The sequence below is a fragment of the Neodiprion pinetum genome, chromosome 2, assembly GCF_021155775.2.
Source record: "Neodiprion pinetum isolate iyNeoPine1 chromosome 2, iyNeoPine1.2, whole genome shotgun sequence".
In the NCBI taxonomy this organism is placed as follows: domain Eukaryota; kingdom Metazoa; phylum Arthropoda; class Insecta; order Hymenoptera; family Diprionidae; genus Neodiprion; species Neodiprion pinetum.
Window position 1 is genome coordinate 7,768,701 of NC_060233.1, and position 26,070 is coordinate 7,794,770.

At 39.8% G+C, this 26,070-nt stretch overlaps 1 protein-coding gene across 1 annotated transcript in view; it reads right to left on the reverse strand.

Moving 5' to 3' along the window:
• LOC124213165 (LON peptidase N-terminal domain and RING finger protein 3) overlaps positions 1–25,063 on the reverse strand; it is a 49,354-nt gene extending 24,291 nt beyond the window's left edge. The window contains exon 1 of the mRNA XM_046614154.2: positions 23,469–25,063. Coding sequence (XP_046470110.1) covers positions 23,469–24,021 — 553 coding nt within the window. The 5' untranslated portion in view covers positions 24,022–25,063. The remainder of the gene's footprint in view (positions 1–23,468) is intronic.
• Between the last annotated feature and the right edge of the window lie 1,007 nt (positions 25,064–26,070).

Here is a 26,070-nt window from a genome sequence, read left to right on the forward strand (position 1 = left end):
TTGAAACAAGAATAGTTCAATTTTTTTTTTTTTTTTTGCCTTTTCTATTCTGCGACAAGGCTCGGATATTATTCTTACAACTGTATAATTATAATGAACAGGATTGCTTTCTTGGAAGTGAATAATTAATTTATAATTATAGTCGATTATCTGAGTCGTGATAGAAAATTTTCAAACTTCACATTCACGCGTATTACGCATAGTTTAAGAATGACAATTTTATCAAATTATACAATGGTAGGATATTAATATGATTTAAGCTGAAGATTCGTCAGATTTCAATTTATTCTAATCGTAAGCCACGTGTTTTCGACTATTTTTTCCACTCAAGAGAAAATTTGGATATTAGTGTAGGTATGGATGTGAATTAATCCCGATACGAGAATTTGAATGAAAAACGAAGACGATGAATACTTGCAAGCGATAAACCTGAATATAAAAATAAATTCAATTGTCAAACCGTTTGTATTGCATGTTGTTAATATTTGATTGTAAAATCGACCGTGATCGCAATCCATTGATTTATGCTTACTACATCATTGAGCCTGAAACTACGCACATACGTGTCGTTGTGGTTTCCTTATTTTTTTATTTTAATTTTTTTTTCTCACAAAAAAAATTGACCCCATGACGAAAACTATGAAAACGCTTGAATCTGAGCACAATTTCATTACACGTGTATATGTATAATACAATTTAATTGCGCTGTTGAGTTTCGAATCGAGGAGAGGAAGTATTTAAGCGTCCAGCTGGCACAACGGTGGAGGCTATCCGTATCTGAATAACTGGGTGATAAAGAGTACCGCAGAATTCATGGTAAGCGCGTTGCGTGTAGATATTACACGAGCTTTGGGAAAAAATTAGTGGGTACGAAAGAAAGAAAGGAAGAGAAAAAAAAAGTCGAAAAATGGCGGTTACAGACATTCCTGGGTCAATCGCTCTTCGGCAAGCTCGGATAAATAAACCGGTAAAATCGGTAAATCCTTAGCTCGGAGCGAGAGACGCGGCGAAGTGAGGAGAGGGGAGATAGAGGGAGAGAGAGAGAGAGAGAGAATTGTACGACTGGCACGATTCACGGTCAAGTACCCGAGCGAGTCCGTGAACCATGAAGCGAGTAGAGGAACTTCCGGCCGCTTGCACAGGCTCTTTCCTTTCTGAGTCCAGTAAATAAGCATGAAAGTTAATAATACTTTTCAGGTATGAATCCGGAAACTTGATCCAAGGGTTATGAGACGACGCTGAATCGAATGGTGATGGTAATTTTGCAATCAACCCTCGAGATTTTTATAAAAAAATAAAAAGATTCAAGCCGTTCAATTCGGAACCTGACAACTTTATCAAAAAAACATGTCAAACAAAAGTTTTTGGGGACAAAAGAAAATAATAACGTAAAAAAGTGTCCTATGCGACACCTTCGTGTCTTGAAAAATAAGGACGAAAAAACCTTTCGAATGAGAGGGGGCGAAAACCTAAAACTTTCAAGTAATAAAAAAAACTACTAAATTCGTATATGTGTCGGGGTTTTTTTTTTTCGCATATTGCTGTAGTAAGAGTTAACCTAAGTTTGTTTAAGAATTAATTTGGATTCGCCATTTTCTGGAAAACATTGCGCGCAACACGGTGTACCTACACCTTAATTTCATCACAGTTCAATTCACAGGAGAGACAGAAAAAAAAACAGAGAGGAAATATATAACTGACATCAAAATCGGAGATGAATTCACTTGTGAGCTGCGATTTTTCATAATAAGAAAGAGTAGAATAACGTTCGATCCAATTTCTTGAGGTACATACCTAAGCGTAATCCGATCGAATTTATCTCTCGATGTCATTTTCCGAGGCAATCGAATAAGCTGATTTCGCATTCCAAATTTCGCTGGAATGTTTTCTTATTTTTAGACGGTCTGATTCGGAAGAGTGACAGTGCGCATGGGGATTATTTAAAAATTCGGGTTATTACCAATTGGCGAAACCTCGAGCCGACGAATACGTGGAGTGGTGATTTGCATTGTCTCCTTGTGTCAGTGCTCAGTTTATTTTTTAATGCCCGCCGTTCGGGTCGACGACTTTGCGATTGCTGACACACTTCAGCCAATTTCACACGTATCCACTTTGTCGACTCTCCGATTTCTCGAACCAAATCCTCCGCTGCTTGTAATAAAAAAAATTCCGCTTCTAATTGAAATATGTGTATGTATATGTATATTGTAAATGGTCGTCTGTCTCGAGATGTAATGTGTGTATTATATAACAGCAGAAAATCATATACTTAATGGAATGGAAATGAAAATTCTATTTAGATTGAACAATCTTGCTAACGTATGAGTTAAAGATATTTGAATGAAGATTGATAATATCTGACTTGACCTAACTTAAACCTAAATCTAAACCTGTGCCTTACGATGTCTTAGGCGCCATTTTTTGGCCCGATTTATAAGACCCATATTCAGGACGCAAAAATATTTCCCAAGGGTCAGAACACGACGCATAAAGCATCATTTAGATGTCTTTTTGACGATTTTCAGTTTTGCGCTGTCTGGGAACTTGACCTAACTTCTAACTTATCCTACCAACTTGGCTTACAAATATCGTTATATCTCCAAAATTATCGGTCTGATTGTAACGAAATATAGCTTAAAATCTATCCGGACGTTGCAGATATCTGTAGAAGAAAAATTTATCAAAATCGGTTCAGCGGTTCTGGAATGATGAGGAAACATACATACGTCGGAAAGACTTTGAGTTTTACTGACGTAGAGTTACTTGGCATTCCTTCTCATCCCTACCCGAATTTTCTGAATCACCGATGCGTAATTTCTGTTCCGCGTACATGAATTGCGAAAAATAAAATACAAAACTTCTGAAAAAGTTTACAAATATCCGAGACTATCGTGCGCTGACACGGTAGCAGAAAAAAAAATTTGAAATCAACTATTTTGAGGAATGTATAATTGCGTTATGTAATCGCTCAATAACATACACGCAATATGGAAATGCCGATCCATTTTCTACTTATATTTTTGATCTCTCCGTCCGATCGGGAATTCAATGAATGTACAGTACGAGTATATAATATCTCAATCCTTCGCATATCGACAAAAATCGCACTGCTTACATGTAAATATATGTATACATGGTATACGCTTTCCATGTGTAGGAATTAACTTCACGTCGCGTAGGGAACAGTTATGTAATATGAATAATAAATTGTTGTTGTAGATATAACTGGGGAAAAACATGTAGTTACACACATATATATATACGTATATATATATACATATTACATTATCGTCTTTGATACGTACGGTTTATTTATTACTCCGCAAGGCGCGGAATCTACGTTTCATTTAATTCCTAACAATGCCGTAACTATTTATACAAATCATGCACTATCATCATTAATGCCGTTCTTTTTATTCATCCTTTGCATTCAATTCATCCGTACATGCGTCCTACGGTATGCGACGCATATTCGTGAGCTGCACTTGTACACAAAGCATCGTACTTGGATGCTTTCCGGTCACTTGAGCCGGGATTGGCTACGTTAACAAACTCGATTATTGCGTATGCATAGCTGGTTTAATTGGCATTGCATTTAGTGTAATTTGTAACCAACGTTCGAAGAGCTCGTCTCACTCGGCACACATTGTACATTGAATTCCAGACTCCATTATATCTTTAGATACATTTCGCGCATCGGTAAGTAGACGAATGAATCGGGAAACTTGCGATAGCGATTATCGACAATATAGCAATCCTTGCTTATTATACGACCGATTTTTTCTGATTGTCTTAAAGTTTTTTTTTTTTTTTTTTCATTCTAATTTCTTATCAATTTCTTCTCATCGATTCTTCTTTATTCACTTATTTATTCCTCTTTGTTGTGTTTACACAGTAAAAATAGTAGTGCCTGTATGCTCATAAAGACGACGAAAACGAAATACACTGTATTTTTTAAAATTATTTTCATCGACTCTGATAATAATTACATACCTGGATTTCTGTAAATCTGTCGAGAAAAATTTTATTGAACTGATTAAGTTAACTGCCTCGTGTGTTTATTTGTTCATATATATATTTACCTATCTTATACAAAATTGAACAATCACATGTAAATCTCCATTATTATATATATATGTATATATATATGTAGATTCTATACGCTGAAAAATGCCCTTTCGTCGTCATGAAATTTCGAAAAATCGCCTGACAATAACGCCTCTGCACGTGGATCTGATTGTTATACATATTTCTGCACTACCGCCAGGCGAACGCCGCGTGTTTGCGGTTACAACTCGAGCATAATGATACGCAGATTGAGCATGCGGAGTGCATCATCGATACGTCGTCACGTCGTCATTCGGTTATACGTGCAAGCTGCATCGTTTACACGGCGTCGCGTCTCGCGGTCGTCCGCCTTTATGTAACGGATTTTATTACGCAATTGCGAGAAGGCGAGTTAAACTGCGCAGAGAAGAAGTGCACCGAAGTTCGTTAGACGTAATTTATACGGAGGAAGAAGAGGATGATAGTTTTCTAGCCGTATCCCAATTTTTCATCGTTACACACTTTGCAGCTACATTTGATATACTCGTGAATAATTTTTTAGAAGACATTTTTTTGCCGTTTTTACAATTTGACAAAAGTTATAGCTTAATACGTATCTACGGTAATGATCGTTAATGACTTTCCTCTTTCGGCTAACTTCATTTCGGTCCGAAATTATGTGACAAATAATGGCGACGCAGTCAACGCGAGTGATTGGACGTTATTGTCACGTAATTCGTACGGAGTCGAACGTGCGTTTAAAATTTTTTAATGCCTTTCCTTTACGGCTAACTTGTTCTCGGTCCGGAACAAAACGGGAGTTCAATTCTATACGAATTACGTGACAATGACCGACGATGCGGTCAACGCGAGTGATTGAGCGTCATTGACACGTAATTCGTATAGAATCGAAACTCGCGTTTTGTTTTCGACCGAAAACAAGTTTGCCGTAAAGGAGAGGGATTCGTGAACATTATTTGTACAATACGACGAATTGAAAAGGACAAATTTACGACGTCTTCCGTGCCAAGATGCGCGTAATATCTTTCGTACATCGAAGTTCGATCGTATCGCAGCTATAAAATTGGAAAAATTGATAACTGTTCTTACAAGAGAGGAGGAACAAACACGACATAATTATTTCAAAACGCTGCATCACGCAGACGTAACTTGTGCAAGTTTTTTCGTTCGCGCTGTCCAGTTTTAAGGGTGAACTTACAATTAGCGAGGAAACGACGGATACTTGTTGGGTAACTCGATAGGATAGGCAGAGTTTATACCTACGTGAGCTCTGCGCGTTGGCTGATCTCTCTCCACGCGCAGTGTCAACGTAACCGGCATTTATATAAATCTATTGTTACGCAACGGGTCGTATGGCGGCGCTGCGCTGCGTAGCTCGAAAAACCGTAACGCGGAGCGACGCTGATCGGAGACGCGCGACTTCGGTACACGTGCTGGCATTATTTTCATTTTTATCGCCGCCACGCGCGACGCTGCACACAGCCTATCTTGTACGTACACCTACACGAGAAACGCTTACATTCGGATACCCAGAGATATATATATATATATAGAGATAGAGAGAGAGAGAGAGAGAGAGAGAGAGAGAGAGATCTACATATATGTGTAAAACTTTGAAACTTTGTTTTCAAATTGAAATAATATATGTATTGGGATGGTCCTTATTTAGGATGTTGATTTTTTTTTGTGCGTCACACCCCCAAATCAACTTCGAGCAATTCAAATATACGTAATTTCTTAATTTTTTTTTCAGATTTTTGTATCAACTCTAACTAGTGTCTGCAAGAGGGATTTCTCGATTTAAAACAGACGTGTTTCGTATACATAATCTTGGCATATATTTTATTTTAAGAGTAATAGCGGTGAAAAAAATCTGTAACTGCGAGGTTTCAGTGGACATTAGTGCTACTATTTGAGAAAAAATTCACATCATCGTACCCCATGCAATCTTGACAAATTGCACACCCTCGAAGTCTGACTTTTTTTCCGTTTAGGTGAGGTGCAATTTGTCTAGATTACCTGGTACGATGATGCACATTTTAATGTCCACTAAAACCTCGCGGTAACAAATTTTTTTTAACATTATTACTCTTACTCTGAAATATATGCTGAGAATGTTTTCGAAACATGTGTATTTTAAATAGAGAAATCCATCTTGTTGGTGGCACGGATTAGAGTTGAGATAAAGATGTGAAAAAATTTTGGAATTGTTTATGAATAATGTAAAGTTGATTTGGGCGAGGGTGGCTTGAAAAAAATTTGTCACCACCCTACATATATATATACACGATACTTGGTTGGCAAATGTTCGTTGATAATATCGCAAAACCGAGTAAACAGAACTTTTTGGCAATCATGAACTCGGGTTTTTTTTTTTTTTTATCTGTTGCACGTGACAAATTTCTCGAAAATGTTTTATAGCGTGGAAATTTTTCACCGATTTATTCTCTACATTATTCCATCGAAACTTTTGACCTGAAATACGAATCGTACGATCCGATAAACTAGTTTAGCCATAATGACATGAATTATTTTTCTCTGTACAGTTCTTGCCAGTATTTATTATACCTGACACAATAGAAGTTAAACTTTCGTTTATCTTGATTATATAGTTTATTATTTATTTCTTTTCCCCGTAAGTTTGAGACTGTTTCGAGTGTCTTACGTACCGAACAAAGACACGGTTTAGGGTTGACGAAAATTTGCAAAACAATGAACCGGACAAGCGTTACGCCTTAATTTCGTATCTGACATAGAAGAGGGGTGGAAAATAAATGACAGATCAATGAAAATAGGAGAATCTGGCTTTTTGTATTTATATTTAGGCGTTTGTACGCGGCGGGGGAAAATTCTGTGTTCCATTGACCACATTATTTCAGTGACGAGGACCGATTCTTTTGAACTTGACGGTCTGAACCTCATTCCGGGGATTCCGAACCGACTTACCGAGCGAGTCTGGGCTAGGCCAAACAACTCCGTCAAGTTTGAATCATTCTCTCGTTTTACTGAACACACGTGTCGCTCAATTCGTACGAGAGTGTTACTTTCTCTATCATCATTCAAGAAACGAGAAGCGAATTAAAAATTTAATCGGTAGGCTCAATGAAATTGTGTCTAGCTGGAACTGTAACAGGAATAACTATAATAACAGTGAATTGATTTGTCACTTAAGCTCTGATAGTGAAAAAAAAAAGACGATTAATCGGTGTACACAGGAAAAAGCGTTGATGTTCGTTATTTCTATATACCGTTGATCTGTATCTTATAATAGAAAAGTATACTTTTCCTCCTCCGTAGAAAAGAATAATCAGTTTTATTATATAAATAATTTAGGTACTAAAAAAGTTAGTCATCCGGCAAGTAATGCCAGGTATATTGTCTGACAATTTATTTATTTATTTATTTTTTTATTGAAAATAGAATTTTTCCAGAATTGAAGAATCGACACAACCATGATTAAAAAAATAAATAAATAAATAACAATAAAAAACGAAAAATGCAGAGAAAGAAAATTCGTGTAAAATTCAACAATAATTTACCAAAGTTGGCGGAGAGAAGGAGAAAAGAGAGATGAAAAAAAAAAAGAAAGAAATAAAGAAATGCCTGCGAGGGGACAAAGATGATCCGCATCGGGTTTAACGTATTACGATTCGCCAGTGTGTTTTAACCGCCACAAATAAATCTGTGAGTCCGAGGTTACATGCTGCAGTTGAAAGAAGTCTCGGCAGGTGGCGACATGCAGCCGGCGCGGTGGGATCAAAGTTTACATAACAGAGTTTGACAGAAGGCGAGCACGTGACTTAATGTTATCTTATCTAACCGAATAAATTCTCACGATTTCACTGTTATCTTTGAACCTTTATATAACCGCGAGCATCAATTGCGATCGCTTCTCGTCGCTTTGTGTATTTGTTATTCCATGCATGCATGTATGTATATATGTATATTCACACTTACGTGCCTGCGTGCACTTGGCACAGTAATAAAAAGAGAAAAAAAAAATAAAAAATAAAAATCAACCTTACCTTTCACGTATGAAATCGAAATTTGATTTCAAAGTCTCCCGATCAGTTTCATTGTTTTGAAAATTTCTCACAGTTTCGATCTGTTTGATAAAAAAATTCGCTCCGTTACCCGAGTTATGTCATCTGCCACGATATGATCTGTCGAAAGATCACGTGGAAAGAATTCTTTATACACATTTATATCCATGTATAATCAACCGTAATTCACTGATAATTATCCGTTTCTATTTAAGTGACGTTACTGCGTTAGGTACTTTGGAAAACACATGTTTTGTTCTTAGCCAAATTTCGGGGCCCGTTATACACAGGGTTATAATTTTATCAAACAAACAGGCTGAACACGCGTGTAGGTAAGTTATACCTAAAAACTACGTAACGATGACGATGAAGTTCCATCGGAAAGAAAACGACAAACGCAAGAGCTTTACGTAACGCGAGACGCGAGCCGAAGAAGAAGCTCCCATATTGTGCACCATTTTTACATCGATCTTATACCCGGTGCCGCTGCTATGCATATACAAGGTGTACGTATATGACACGCGTACATAAAGGCCTGGGCATATCTGTACGCGATAAAGGTTTAACGGTGTTATAACGTTTGCTTAACACAGATGTCGGAATGACTCACTGTTTGCGGCCGCGGAGGGCAGTTGTCGTTAATTCAGGAAGAGAAGAGAGAGAGACGGAGAGAAAAAAACAAATTAAGAAGAAGGAAAGAGAATAATAATAACAATCGTATTCATCCATTACATAATAACCGATTCGGAGAGTATACGCCTATCTATTTTCAACTTCAATCGTAATCCTAGATTATGTATACATGTATATAATATGTACCATTATACATGTTATACAGTCGTGTGGCATTTTTTTTTTTCTTTTTTTTTTTCTTTTGCGTCAAACTCGAGTAACGAGTGTAATAATTATTGAATAAAAAATAAAGAAAAATTCCATTAACCACGAACGCGATTCATTGAATATGTATTAGACATGTCGCGTTCTTCTCGGTGAAAATTGAAACGATTTCTTTCATAACTATTGATCGAAACTTCTTTATCGATGTGTCACAATTTTTGAATTTCATCCGAGATGTGTGGATTATGAAATTATACGTGCACACATTGTACATATATATATATATATATATATATATAATCAGGGTTTCAAATGAAATAATACGAGATTCGTTGTAATGTTGTTATTTTAATTATCGCTAGGGTTACACCGAATCGAAATAACGGTATAATCGTAACGAGTGTCATTAAGATTGTCTCATTGAGACGAGATGAGGAATTCGATGTTTCCTTTCTCTCCGTTGGATTTCGTCTCTCCTCAGTCTCGTTAGTTATCTCCGTTTACCGACCAACGGTTTACGTAAGATTTAATTCTACTGCAAGCGATCCGCGTTCAATCAACGTGCAGCACATAAGCAGGAGCTGCAGCAGCACCTAATCTTTAAAAGAGCAAATGGGTTAAGGGGCCGTAAAGACGTTACGTCACGTACGACACTCGGGCGAGACGTAATGAAAACGGAATGGCGAAAAAATGGAACAAACAAAACGACAACGCGTAACAACAATGTAACACCGGAAGGAATTCATATATATATATATACACACACCTATATGTATAAACAATCGAAGGAGAAATGTTTCTGTAATTTCAAATACAATAATAATGAACATTATTATCGAGCGTGACGTAGTTATCTTGCGAAAATATTGTGAGATGGATGAAAAAATAATCGGTGACGTAATATTTGAAAATATACGGTCCCTCTCGGATCACGGATCGATACGTATAATTGATTGCCGCTGCGTTATTACACCTATATGCACGTACATGCAAACGATACAATAGGTGGTTAAATTTCAATTTCTTTACAGAAGGATGATATTATTAACGGATAATAATACAATAATGTACATATTTGTTTGTGCTTTATATACATACATACATACATACGTACATGGAACCGCTATCTAAATGTGATGTCTGTTAGAATTACAAGTATCGCCGGCGTGTGTTCGAAGATAAGTCGGACATTTTATCTTATTATTGTTCAACGGTAATCAGAGACGTGCGTACATGTATATATGTATATATATATATATACTTATATATACGTATTATACACCTTTGCGAATATGCATATTTGTACAATCGGTTTTTAGGTAGGTTATTATATGTATACATACACATATACGTGTACACCGATATAATCGCTTTATTAAATATTCTCCGTCTGTCATATTTATTTTTTATTTCTTTCTCCTTCCCCTGACTTACACTCTAGTCTCTAAACGCATGCGAACTATAAGTAAGCATTTCACGACATGTCGATTAAGATTTTACAACGATTTCTCAGATTGGCTTTATAATTTTTTTTTATGAAGCTTTTTTATGACGAAAAGTGCAATCGCAATTTTTTTTTTCAGAATATTTTGAATCAGCGTATCTGGAGTGTGATTTGGAAACTGGACAAAGAAATCCGACTATCTAGAATTTGTAAAATCTTACAAAATGTAACAAAATTTTCGACACCTATTAGAAGACGAAGATTTCATAACTTCAAAAAGAAAGATGGAAAAAAAAGTTGTCAGGTAGTATTGGATTGCATTGCAAAATATTGAATAGATATTTTTTGCCCCATATTACAGTGAGCTTTGACGTTCATTCATATGTCAAAAATGCAATAGAATGATAATAATGTTTTTTTTTTTTTCTTCATTTTTCTCAATAATCTTTTGAAGTTGTGAAATCTCCGTCTTCTAACAGCTTTCAAAATTTTTTTTGCATTCTATAAGATTGTTCTGAAATTTTTCAGATTCTAGAAAAAAAAAATCTCGTTTGCGTTTTTCGTCATGTAGTTTGACACAAAAAATTTAAAGCCAATCTGAGACATCGGTGTAGAATCTTGATCGCTGTGTCATCGAATGTCCCGCATACTTAATAATAGCCATTGATCTTATCACTTCGATTATTTAAAGGGTAACTATTGAAGTCCTTCTCCCACGCGTCTGATAAATTTCGACATTGTATCGAAATGTTGATATAATTTTAGACATCAATATGATAATAATTACATCACGCTCGTGCGAAAGAAGTTTGCGTAAAGAATTCGTGACCGTGGCAAAAAGAGAAAAAATAAAACACAGTTACAGTTTACTAGAACTACACATCGGGAATGAGTAAAAAATTCTTGCAAGCACAGTTTTTTCGTTTTATTTTATTTTTTTCAGTTTTATTTTTTCATTTCCAACGAATCGCAACGACGTAAGTCGAAAATGAAATTTGAAAACACGCCCCAAGGAATACATGATTTATTTATTAACAATGTTACGTATTTATCATTGTATATTTTCACCAAACTATAACGTGCAATTTATCCTGAAACGAGATCCGATATTTTGGGGTGTGATGGAAGCGGGATGATTCAATTTGGCAAACGCTGTAATAACTTGTCGTTTTGGGACTTGCTTTCACGGACTGTATAAATAATATATATATACGATAATAAATCGGGGTGGAGCGAGGAGGTTGAAAAGATAAAATAAAAAAGATAAATAAAAAATTAAAAAAAAAAAGATGAAGAAAAATGTTAACGCGAATATATCAGCGTTTGATCCAGACTTAAATTGGTCGGCCGCCCACTCCGAAGCAGCTCTCGAAGCAGGCCACCCAAGCAATTACATAAGTCTTACTCACTACTCGCTGATACAACGTGGTGTTCGCAAAGCGCGACTTGAATCGAAAGACTCGATCCGGTCGAAAGGCGCTTCGACCTTACGCGAAACTGAAAAGGCTGCATCCTCGAGGGACCAAATCGAACAATTCGGCTCGATCTGCGGATCGTCGTTTGTTCAGATTTATTTGAATCGGTGTTTTCCCGCGCTTACTTGCGTCGACGCGTCCGCGACGCGCGCACACGTAATACACGCGTGACGTAACCTAACCTAACCGTTGTGTCTGTAAAGTCACATAACGCGTAGGTATTATTCAACTCTCGTGTAAAACTCGGTCGGCCGTTTCTTTCGATTCATTGAATTACCGCCTGCGGTTTGGTACGGTTATACCTAGCAGGTATAAAGTACGACATAAGTATATTGTCAGTTTGTATCGATGTACGACAAAATTCATCCGCGACTTTTTTCGTAGAACCTACCAGTAGGCGTATTCGACCAGGCTGAAGTTAGTAACGTTAATTTAACGGTGTGTTCGAAACTGAACATCATTGTTTTGAAAATTTAGAAGGACTTTGGAGGAATTTCATTTCCAAAATCTGAATGCAATTTGATTTTTAAAAATAGATTAATCGATTTGGGACGATACTAAAGTTGAGAGACAATGATTGTTTCCTAAAAATTAATCGTTGCGTTGACCTTACTAACTTCGCTCTCTTTATATTTAATCCCTCGCTGCGTCATGACGGTGAGAAAGATTTATCAATTGCACCACAGTATTCAAGAATTTGTGATTCATTTTTATTTTTATCCAACACCTTGAAAGGTTCATTTCAAACGAGGTTGAAGTTAGCGACGTTACCGTAACGAAATGGGTGAAAAAAAAAAAAAAAAATCAAAATTTTCCTACCTTTACAATGACTTTGAAGGAACGAAGATTTCAAAATATGAGTATGCTTTGTTTTATTACGGTTTAACTGAATTTCACAGTTCCAAAATTGCGAGGTAACGGTTTTTCCTCAGCATGAATCGTTACGACAACATTACCAACTCCAACATAATCATTTCAGTGGGTATAGATAATTAAGCGGTAATATTTTTTCTTCCACATAATATCCCGATTTCTCAATTACACGTTTTATCCGATTACAGAAGCAGGCGAAGTTGACGATTCAAATATCAAAATCAAAATTCGTCGGAAATTTTCAATCGGAATATGCCGACGAATCAGATCGTTCCTTTTAAAATGTTTATCGACAAAAATTTGTACCTAACTGTAAATCTGTTTAACGTAATTGAAAAGTTTCTTTGACCAGTCATCATTTATTACTATTATTGTACAATTGATATGTTTTCCCAATTACATTGCCGAAACACTGACACGCAGCCGCGCGATGTAGCGATCATAATCACGCCACGATATCCTGCCGTTGCGTTGCTATTGCTTGAAAAGGACAAGTTTGAATTTCGCAGGTTTATAAATCCGCACCGGCTGCGCGGTTTACAAAGAGGAAAGTGTACAACTTTTGCCTTGACACACTTTGTACTGTACAAGCATACGGTAGATTAATTTCGTTCGTAATTACATAACCTCAACTTGGTCGCGGATTTGTAATATGTGTAACGAAAATTGGGTCACGCCTCCTACCGCCGATCGAAATTCAAGACAATACCTCCTACGTTCGATCTATCGTCGGTATTACAAATCCGAATAAGGCAAAGCGAGAAGCAAAAGCGAAAAAAAAAAAAACAGAACAAAAAAACAATCAAAAACGAAACTATCAAACGAATTCAACGTCAATGATCGGCAATTTCGACGAATCTAATCAATTTTTCACACATGTGTGACTTCCAAAATGAATGCATACATATTTTTTTCACCGCGTCGGCGATTCGATCATTCTAATATCGATTAATCAAATTTTATACAAAACGCGCGATGGACAGCCTACAAATCGTTTTAACTAAAAATATCAAGTTACCGTTAGAGTTGTCGTGTAACTTGATTAGACTCAATTGTGCTACACTCTCCATTGCGAACTAAAGATCTTACGCAATTGCGGCAACTACACCCAAGCGGAATTTTGAGCGAAGAGATTTTTCATCGAGACGAAAGGAGGTAAAGTAAAACAAGAAAAAAAAAAAAAAGAAAAACGCTGTCCTTGTATTGATTTGCAACTAAATCGGCGGTAATGACGGAAGCTGTTTCCAAAACGAGTTTCATTCGCAACTGCTGTGCAGGCACTAAACGTATTCAAGTTGACGCGGTCAACCTTCTGATGACGCGCGAACTGAACTTTTGATTAAATAACAATTGCGATATTTATAGTCTAAGTAACGAAGTGTAAAATTATTATTAGCATATAACCGGCGAGTGACCATCGTGAATTCCAATTGCGTAAAAAATTTAACCGGACGGCATGTAGGATACATATAATGTATATAATGTAGCATACTGGAGGTAGTCTAAACGCGGTCAGGAATTAATATCGAGAGAAGAAGATGTCGGTTAGTCGTCTTAATTAATTCCGAACGAGGTCCGTTCGTTCCCCGAAGCTAAATAAGCCCATGCGGGAAGACGAGGAGATGAAGAAATTTGGGTCGAATTGCAGACTCCGGCTAACGAGCATCGAGGCTGATAACACGGACCTACGATCGTCTTTCCCCCCATAAAACTGAGTAGTAACTTCGGTAGGTGTTAGGTACGAATCTTTGAAAAAAATATTTAAAAGATTCTATATCGTAGATTTTCGGAGAAATTTTTTTTTTCCTGTTTTTTTGGTACTACTAGAGTTAACTTTCAATTTATGTGTTAAGTATATGTGTTGACAGTCGAGTTGATATTTAAATGTTCATCTACCCTCACCAGTTGTCGTTTATGGTGATTTTAGGCATATTTAGAGCTACGTAAGTACGAGAGAAAAATATTGAACCGGAGTTTTGGAAAAAGTATAAAAAGATTTCACAAGGTTTTTTGATTTATCTATAATCTCTTGAGTCTTGTTTAAAACTAACGCTGTTCATTTTACAACTAAACATTCAGTTTTATACTCGTTGTATTTTATTTTTTCATAATAATTGTTAAAAAGATCCGTAAACACGCATATCTTACATAAAAATAAATCTCGATGTGCTGTAAAAAAATTAGCACTACATTTTAATTCAACATACCTAAATACCTGAAAAAAAACCATCATTACTCAACGGGGAAATTAAAAGTTACATTTCGCAGGCCGGTCTAATCGCCGCCGGACCAGGTGAAAAGACTCGATCGTAATCCGGGTGACAAATTAACGCTAGTTCTTATCTACTTTCGCAAAAATAACGCCAGTTAAAACTACAGCTGGCTTTACCGCGCGTTATCAACGCCCTCAATATCGCGCTTAATCGTACCTTCGACGCTTATTTTAAATGTAATATGCGCAGACAGAAAGCGCCAAAAGTCCGGCGCTCCAAAGTTTAATCGATACAAGTTTAATTATCCCTACTCCACACCTCGACGGGCATCCCTCAACCTCGGCCTTGGCCCGTTGACAAATGCACGGAACAAACATAGGTATTTCGGTACACACTGTGAATTTTGTGCATCAGGCATAATACGACGCGCATCAAATCCGCTGACTAACTTTGACAGTGTCGCAATCCTTTTGCTTTTTCTTCCGTACTTTTTCTCTCATCTCGTTTCTCATCCCAACAACAAATTTACGAGACAATTCTTACGACAGGATAAAACCTCTGTTCACCATTTCTATGTACATTATACGTTGTACGCGAGCTTGGGATTCATTTCACGGAACGAGAATCTCATTTACGATAAAAGTTGCAATTAGGCTTTGAAGCGAACTGCGATTCTGTACGTACATCGGTCAAGTTGTTTTATTTCTGCCGGTATATCCGTTGAGATTTTTAAGTTATATTCAACCGGAATTCATTGATTGCCGCTCATTTTTCAAGCGTAATAAGCTTGCCACGTATTCGTCGTAACGCGATAATTGATACAGACCTTCGTCTGGCTCTTCGGAAATGTCGTACGAAAGATATTTCGAATTGGATATCATTTCTTTTGGCAGAGATTCTTTTCTAGAGAACGACGGAGAAGGAGAGAGAGAGAGAGAGAGAGCGATGAGTTCAGAGACCCCGACAGACAGAAATTAGACCATTTCCTAAACTTGAGAAACGTCATGACAAACAAATGCGTCGGATGAGATATTGTTCTTGCTTTATCTCAGGTTTATACGCGACTGCAATGAAATATGCCATCATCGATTACTGACGGTCGATATAACTATCGGACGATTATTCCGTAAGTCCGAACCTTACGTAATCCATTCAGGTCGTTAACTTGTTCGTTATCTGTACATCAAGATGTAAATCAAGTTTTACCGAAAAATCATTACGTAGTGAATACCGGAAGGCTGTTTTATCCTTATTCGTGGCAACCAACTGATTATCTGCACTGAGAGAAATTTTTAGTTACGGTTACCGCTCAGTCCTTAAATATTTTAATTTTTTACCACGATCGGAAAATATAGTTCTAGGTAGAAAATGAAAATTAGTTTTCTACCTGTTACCGGAAAGTCTAGTATCCGTTACTATTCTATCTCATTACGATCACTGTTGCTGTATTTTCTTGCAGCTGTTGCGAAAATTTAATGCTTGTGCAAGAATAAATTGACGTTAAAGCCTTGTTTAACTAAAACAATAGGGTAAGCCGAAGAAACTGATTTTGCGTTGCAATAACCAAAAAAGGATCGACAATAGCGCAAAATGGTTAGGCGTACCTCTTTTTTCGTAATTCCAACGATATTCAAACAATTTTTTTAACGATACCTGTTTCACTGAATTTTTCCAGTTACCGTAACAAATGAAATTTTTCTCAGTGTGATCCCTTGAAACCCCCGGACCGGAAACTGTACATCATATGCACAATTTCGACCACCATATATTTTCGTAATCCGTGCTGCGGTTGCACCTTTGTATAAATTTCCAAGTTCCGCACGGAGTCGGATGGACCCGATCGTGTTTTCGCGGTACTCGATTGTTCCTCCCGAATGCCTACAGAGTATACCTATAACCAAATAAGTGTAATCGGAAGTGGTTTATTCCTTCTGGTAAATTCCTCGGCCGCATAAGCTCTGCGGGTCGGGTCTATTTTCGACCAAGCTGCTCCCCGGTGGAGCTTTGGAGCTCAGTGGCTGGTTACATTTCCGGTTTAACCTCTCCCCTTTCTCTCACTCAGCATCTCGGGATTTCCCGGATCATGAAGATCGAAGTTTCTCGAATTATTTAGAAGACGTTGTAGAGGACCTGAACTCGAGACCGTGTATGTTTTATTTTCATCGTGCCTCTCGGTTGGCTAGTTTGGCTTATCATTGTCGATAAGGTGCGCTCTACGCTATGCTCACAAACGTGTCTCTCTGTGTATAAATATGTATATACATACACGTATACACACCGTATGTACTCGGACTATACATTGTATAATCGAGCCGGCAAGCTGACTGCTCGCGTTACGTAAGAGGCATAGGTCGAGCGTGTAGAGATGCGTCACCTTTGACCGAATACTTTGAGTGGGGCTTAAGTAGTCTAATTTTTATTTTCGCACGTTGTTTCGATTTTATTTTCTTTTTTTTTCTATTGCTTCCCTCTCCTCAAGTTGTTCACACCTCAATCATATCGAATTAATTAATTACAGATTAACGGAACGCCAACAATTCGATGATGTAACATCATGCCCCAGTGCGTAAGTGAAATAATAAAATCAACACGATAAACTAGAAAAACTATTATGGACTCTTACGTTCCATCGAAAGGTAACTGGTTAATTTCAATTGATTCAACCAGCCGAAAATTTTCTACACTGTGTACGGAAATACGTTTCGTCAAAATGATCCCTGCAGTAAATTGGTTTCGTTAATTGTAATATATCAATGTCGATGCGGAGTTCCTGATCTCTCTCCTGTCACATATTCCTATCAACGCTGACCTACGCATCGCGTAGCACGTATGCATACTCTTTATACCTCCTCCGACGTGTTTATCCCCTAGGACAAGAGTTAATTATAGACATGGCACCTTACGTGGGGACGTAATTCTAGAATGCTTAAACGTGTAAGCGTGTAACCGTTACCGAGGCATATTCATAGACGAAAACCGATGCGTCGTTATAAGCCTGTATGATTCTCGTGAGTTCATGGTATCATGTGTACAAGCCTGAAAGGTGGAAGGAGGAGAGGTAAGGAGAAGTATCTCGTATGGGTTTACAACTGAAAAAGTGTCCGCCAAGAAGCAGCAAATAGTGGTTTGACAAGTCACCAGAATGGCGCTCATAAGCAATAAGGGTCACAATCCGATTTTCGCTTAGCAATCAGGGTTAAATCGGGTTCGATGTGACTGACGCTTTAAGGAACTTTTCCTGCAAGAAAGCATTCTTAATTTGCCTCAACTTTACGGACACGGTCTATACATGGAGATATAGTCTGCCTTACCTCTACCCTCAATATTTCAGACACAAGTTGACCGGTGCACTGTAAAGATAACCTCGTGCAAGGTATGGACTTCGGACGCTGTCGATTCCAATACATCGTGAACCCTGTTATGGTGTTTCACAGATTGGAGTTTGAAAGTTAAAGATAGAACGCCGTTTCGTTCGTGAAACGAAACGCTCGGCGTAGGTCACAAAATAAGTCTACTTGCCGTAACATCACCGACAACTTCTCTAATTTCGCTGACGATCCGTTGTCGGCATTCTCGTAATCAACGCGATTCTTGATTCCGTATAGCTAGGTAAGTGCGCCTCGTGCGACACTCTATTTTTGACTCCGTTCGTCGTAAGAGTCGGTTTTCAGTACAAGCACGTACACCACCGGTCATGTGGCTGGGATATCTCCGCGTTTACTCATCGGACTGGTGAGGCGAGGGGGTCGATCGTGTAACGTACACCAAGTACGGGCTCCCGGAAGATGATTCCTGCCTCGTTGCAGTCGCTCGTCCGAGACTGACATCATCCGGTTGACGTTACGAGCCCGATGACAACGCAGCGTTATTAGGTGCGATGGAACCGCGCAATCCGTCGGTCAATTATCGGCTGCCCGCTCTTGAGACCAACTCGACGGAAGAATACCCGAGACTGTTAAGCCATGGGCAAATTTTCGTGACGTAATGTGGCAGGAATACTCGTAGCTGGAGATTTGTGCAATTGCCAATTTGATTAGTCAGATTCTTATATAAATTGACTCGGTGATTGTTCGCGACTTATGACTCCCCTTCTAAACTGGTGAACGTGCCGGATTACTTTGGCGATGTTCCCCTTTCTCTGTCCTCTGATTTCAAGTATACTTACATAGTTACGATACACCTTATCGTCTGCCGGACATGAATTGATTCATTCGATGATGTTCTCCTCTTATGGGGCACTCGATAGAACCGATGTAAGTCCTTACACTCACTTCGGTTTGGTTCGCTTCCAGAAGAGCGTGACGATCAAGTGCGTCACGTCTTATCGGCAACGTTGAACGGTTCAACGATCAAAAGAATGATAAGAAATTCGATAGGAAATTGACCCGGAGAAGCTTGGACACGAATCTTCGGGTTTCTCGTAGATTCGATGACATAGAACATTTTTAAATTGAGGAGAACGATCGAGTTAAAGTTTCGAGATCGCTGATCGTGGCTTCGCAGACCTCCCACCTTTGGTGTTAGTCTTGTCAGATTCCATTGACAACGAAACTCCCTCCAATAATAATCGTCCTTGGCCACATCCTCCTGATCGTAGTCGGAATGATTTGACCTTGCGCGTCCAAACCTAGGAAACGAGGTCGAGGCCTGTTTCGAGAATTAATCGATCAGCCAGGGACGTCATTTTGAATGATTCAACTCTGAACGGCGCACCGAGTACCTGTGCGTACACCATTTATAGAAGTATCCGCAGAACGTGTTCCGCGACATCGTCACTTATTCGAGAGGATAAGATCATGCGGGAACTGGGACGACGTACATACATGGAAGGTGTCGCTTAAATGGAATGCTAATTTTTTTCAACCGAAGAACCGAGCCAGCCAATGCATCAGTTAAAGCTCGAGCTATTCGAAGATTTTTATCGGTGAATTGAATCCGCTCTCGTATTTCACTATAACTGCCACACTGCAGCAGCTAGTGAACGTAATAACTCTTTACATATGCAACGTTATCTAACGTCGCGTATCGCAACTTGGTTAGAGTGTTCTGAAAGTTTCCCTGGTGTGGATGTACTGTAATGGCGACAACCGCTGCCCAGGTGCATCGATTCGACGATTAAACCTACATTAATGGGTCATCGATGACCACAGCTTTAAGGGCGTTTGAGACAATCAGGGAACCCAGCACGTCAGACGAGTTTCATTTACACGCCGGCGTCGTCGGACGACGAGCGGTCTCCTACCACAGTCCAAAAATTGAAGTCAAAGAGTCTACTTAGACTTCTTCAAGCGTCAGCAGAAATAGATTTCTACGTTACTCCTACAGTTGTACCGAGGATCAGTTGAGTGGTAGGATACAGAAGCAAATGGAACACATCGCGTTGCGCTTGAAGCAACTGGTCGTTAAAACGACCCCCGTGCCACCACCTGGCTCTGCTGCCACCGGCCTCTATTTGCATTCCATTTTTTTCTCTTCATCGACTGTAATTTCCAATTTTCGTACCAACGTCAGCGGCAACCGAAGACCCAAGCCAGCAATGGAATGGAACCACGTATTTGACAGTGGTAACAATTTCTGGGATTGTACTATGAATGCTGCTTAAGCCTGGATTTTACTGATTTTTAAGTTCAAAGATTTCCTTAGATTTCAAACTAATTTCAGCAAAGCCAAAGCTTCAGTCACGTGGTTGTAACAAAAACTATTCTAAGCGTGTTTATAAACCGTCGTGTATGATGGTCGAGACGTGATGAGCGACACGAGTTTCTTCCGAGCAGCGTGCGCGGCGTATAAACGTCATCGTGACAGATGCGACAACGTGGCTTTTGTCCGTTCAAGACTATCTTATCTCCTAGGCCCTGCCGAGCTGAGACAGGCACGCCGACTAGCCGTTCTCTTTCTTTCTCTTCTCGTCAGCTGTATTATCGCGTCGTAGAGATTCCATCGGCAGTGCTACAGTGTGTGCAGGCACGTTAAACACACACGTGCGAATACGAATTCCGCGTGACGATGTGTTTGGATATTCTGTTTCACGTTCATTATCAGTCCGTTATTCACCGTTATCGTGTGTTTTTTTCTTTTTTTTTTTTTTCTTTATTGTTATCAAGTCATTTCTTCTTTTTCGCACCAAGTCATCGCTGTCAATGTGGTCTCGTGTGCGCATACTATGTCTCAGCTTTTCCTACGACATTTCAAAATCGTTTTGGCTTTTCGAGAAGGTTTATATAAGAGCCCAGAGTGCCAGGTATAGCGCTCTGCACTCTGGCCATGAACTTACGCCGTTGGAACGTCGACTGCACCAGGCTAGGGTTCTGGTGCTTGGCTTTGTCTTTTGTTAGCTCAGACTGGTGCAGCGTGTGCACGTCGCCGGTGCATCGAGCCATTATCTTTCAAGGCAGAACTGCCAGACGGTCGCATGTGCGCCTGGTCTGTCAGATTCTGAATATCTTGAATCGGGAAAACTCCTTGAGAGTATGCTAAAAATATGTATCATCGTCGATCGGTTGGTTATAAAAGCACAAAAGCCACACTAGGTAGGACGTGGAAAATTTTCAAGAATGAGTTTACGATACTGTGTGGGCTTGTTGTACTTTGCTGACGTTGTATTCGAGACATATATTCTTCAAATCCAGGAGTTCAGATCCCAGCGGGAATCAAATTGCTCTAACGTAATGTCTGATAAAGAATATCGGCGATAGATGAATCGACGTGAGCTAGTCTCGTAAAGCCTGGTGCAACAGGCAGCGGAGATGCGACGTTACCACCACGCTGGGATATAACGTGTGATTTATACTTTCTCCCTCTTTTTTCTTCTCCTTTTTACGTAACGGGAAGCCAACGAAAAAAGCGTCGCATCGTACCAACGAGATTTACGAAGGTGTAAATATAGCAGCCAATGGGGAGTGGATAACCAGGACCAGATTCCTTCCTTCTTTATACATAAGTACCACATACAGCCGAGTCGAGACAGGAGCGGATGTTTTTTGTTCTATAATATATCTTTTCACCGTGTAACACCAAAAGATTGGCAAAGTGATCGAATTACGAGATTGAAGTGAGTAACGTTAACGTTGAGAAATATCAGAAAGAAATTCATTATTTTGCATTTTTAGAATGACTTTCAAGGAGTCGGCTGTTTGATCATATGGACATGTTTGGTTCGGTATGGTTTACCAAGTTTCAGGCAATTCTAACGGTGAGAAGTAACGATTTATTCCTGAACATGCATCGTTACAGTAACGTTACTAACTTCAACCACACATCGAATTCGTATTATGGGTACAGAAGTGTTGAAATTGTGTCATCGTGTCAATTATCACCCTTATTCAACAACTGAATCTAATGGTACAAGTTTCAGCCGGTCAACGTCGAATGGCTGATGGTTGGGAAGCGTTTATCTGACCATTTCTCCGAACACCCTGCAACGAGATATCCGGCCACCCCGAAGAAAAAGTCGGAAGCAGCGTCACCGTAACCAGTCGCCGCAACACCCTACGGTAAATATTTGTCAAAAGTCTGTTTCAATTCCCGTTATACTTCAAAGTCTGGAAATCCAGACAAAGGAGCTGCCTGCGTGTGTCACAGACGGGTCATCAACCAGAGTCGTATACGGCTGGGTGATTAAGCCTCGCTGCGGCTCGGTTGCTGGCCGCTACTGCGGTGCAGTAGTAGTTCACAGTTAGTCGGGGAATAGCTTTTTTCATCATCATTATTTACTCTCCTTCTCTCTTCGTCTCTGGAGTGGCTGGGCAATTCCGCGCATGGCGCATGTGAGCATGTATCATCGCTCCCTGCTTAAGCATGGGCACACAAGCCTCGGCCCATTAGTGCCAGTGGAAATATCAGTTGGTGAATTATCGAAAACGCGGGTCAGAACTGTTTAGAATACCGTTCGTAAGAATAACTCAGGCAATCAGATAACTCCCGGAATCGGTTACAACAAAGGCGGGTCATTCGTGCAGCGCGCTACGTCATAAAATCAGCGTATAACCAATAACCAGCTTACCTACGTAACTGTACGACCGCCCTGAACTGAACGTAACTCAGTTACATGTCGGCTACGACGTGCAGGCTTACCGCACCTACGTGTCACACGACTAAGGGAACCGTGAAAATTTACGAAGCTGAAGCTTGCCACCAGAGTTAGCAGTAAAACGTGTTAAACTTTTTGGAAGTAGAAAAATGCAGTTCAGTCTTATCCTCTTAATTTTATGAAAAAAATATTGTAGCTTGACGGTATTTCACAAGATTGTGATTTTCGGACTCTACTACCTAGTTCGAACGAACGCTGGAACGTTTGGCTGCTAAGTCTCGTTTAAAACTTTCGTTACTCGTACCGTCTCATCGCATCGAAATGAAAAGCAAGGTGTTGCCGATCGCCAACCTCGTGTCCAGGAGTATTTGCTACACGTGAGTCCAGTTCAGGAGTGTCTCACGAACCCGATTCAGCACGGCATCCGTAATTGCGACTACTCTACCGAACGAAGGTGTCTGAAAAAGTGGCTGAGGAGGAACTCACCGAGTTGTACGGCTAGGTCGTAGTGCTCCAGGGCCTGAGCGATCTGGCCCTCCTTGATGAGCTTGTCGCCCTCGTGTCGGGCCCTGCTCGCCTCGGCTTCCCGGGGCCACCACTTCTCGACGAGCCTCTGAACCAGAACATTCGTCTCGCCGATGGCGCCGAGCTTCTGACCGCAGACCTTGCAGCCCTTGTTCGGCTCGAAACAGGTCCTGCAGTAGGTGTGTCCGCAGGCCGCGGTCACCGGTTGGAAGAGGGTGCCCTCGCACGCCGGGCAGACGAAGGAGGCCTCGCTTCGTCTTCGCGGTCCAGCCGCGCTTCGGACGCTGTCGAGCAGTGCTGAGGCCAGGTGCTTCAGACTCTCCAAGGGCACGCTGCCCAGCCTGAAGCACTGGGCGTAAACGTCAATCGCCTCGCGCACGCGGCCGCATCTCGAGAGCGAGTCTCCGTAACCGAGGCATATCTCGTAGTTTGGATTCTGCTGGTCAAGATAACGCTCGTAGATCTCTTCGGCAAGGCCGTACTTCCGGGAAGGCTCTCGCCCAACTTCCGTCATCTTTAAAGAGATCCCCCTCTTCTTACCGATTGCTTATTTGTTTTTTGTTTTTTTTTTTTATTTTTCCACGACTTTTTACTATCTCGGACCGGGTAGTAACGCGACGGAAAATCACGACGCTACACCTTGGGTTAGATCGGGCTCTACGAGGTATTCTCTCTCGCACTTGTCAATTCCGAACGGCCAATACCGAATGGCGATGAGACGGCGACTATCAAAATATACACACTGCACATATTCGACGGGCACAAAACGGTCGATCAATTCGACGGGGTATCTAGCACTGCACGCTCATACGAACCTTATCACATCGCGGTAGCGGAGAAGAAAGAGAGAGACCAAGGTTTGATTCGACTACACGATACCAATTATTAAAATCGCGTTTTAATCCTTTCCTGAAATGAGACACTGGAACTACACTAGATTATTTTTTTTTTTTTTTTTGGTTGTTGTATCGCCAAGTTTGCCGCTTCACTCTTCGCGCTACGAAGAAGACGGGCAAAATCCACTTGTCAGTTTGACAGTTGTGGCCGCACACGCGGTCGTCTATCGGATCTCTGGACCAACGAAGTCGGTCCGCAAGTGTCCGTGTGGTGTCCGGACTGTCACTGACTGGTAAGCGGCCTCGCTAGCATTGGCAAGTGTCAGACGGTGTCAGTGGCAGCGCCCCCACGGCGCGGCAAAGACGCGCGGCGTTCGTCGAAGCCCCCACTACAAAAGCACCGCCTCGGCGTCATCGTCTGAACGGCAGCGTCGACGTAATTCTCCCTTCTTTGTCTCTCCCTCTCTCTCCCTCTCACCGCTTTCTTTCACTATGTCCACCGTTGACCGGCTATCGCGATTACCACGGTTCTCCTCCTTATCGCTCCTTCGACGACCAATTTTCGGGGAGCTTGCGCAACTTTCGAAATGATATTCGAATTGACGTCTACAGGATGACTGGTTTTGCGTAATTTAGTTACGCGGTTTGTCTATGCAATTGTTTCACGAGAAATTCGCACGAAACTTGGTCACTTTCTTCGAAAAGATTCTTCATTCTTTCACTCGATTTGTAATGCGATACGTTTCTTTTTTTTTTTTTTTTTTATTTTTTTATATGCACGTATCTACACACAAACTCATCGACTCAGCGTAACGAGTAATTAATGCGAAATCAATCTCATCGAACGAGCCTTGTTTCTGACGGTCGATTATTATCGACTGTACAGTTATATTTTTCAGAGGAAATTATATTGAGAGAAAATTCTGTGAAAAATTACTAATGTTTTTTAATTTCACTCTTTTCGTATTAGGTTTCGATTACCGTTTGATTCAATTCATTTCTCTCTTACTTTTTCGAAAACAACTGATCTCGCTGAAACATCGTAAGGTAATATAATACCGGTATGAGAATAACAGGTGCTGCGAAAATTGACTTTTCAAAACAAAATAACGTATATCTTAGCCAAAATATTGATTTACGCTTTTATATTTAGTTTTATATTTAGTTTTTAAATATTTCCTGATTCACTGCAAAACCGGAATAAATGTAGATGCGTAATAAGTGACTGATTTAACTGCAAAACACGCAACCTTGAAACTTCAAATTAGACAATTGACGTCTTCGACTCGTTTAGAGGGAAAAGAGAACTGAAAAAAAAAAAAATAGGTGAATCATTATCAGTCGATAGTAATGTTTTAAGTATTATCCGAAAGAAGCCTAAGTGAGCCCGAACCTTAATCCACACCGAACGATTATTTTCGGCATTTCATTGCTTTCGGGTGTTTGATGTATAATTAAATATTGGAATGCCACTGAAACGGTGCATGGATCGGAAGACAATTAGTTACAAGCTGTACCAACCGGTATGCCCACAAAACTGGCAACTGGAATTAGTGATTTACAATAGTTACATAATGCTGTTACAGCTGTCGTTATAAGCGAGGAGTTTGAAGCATCGTTTTTGACTAAAAATTTTTATACTCCACTAAATTCGGTTCAATTTATACCTCGTTACTTGTTACAATCGTTTTCGTAAATAGTTGAATACCGATTAAATATTATATACA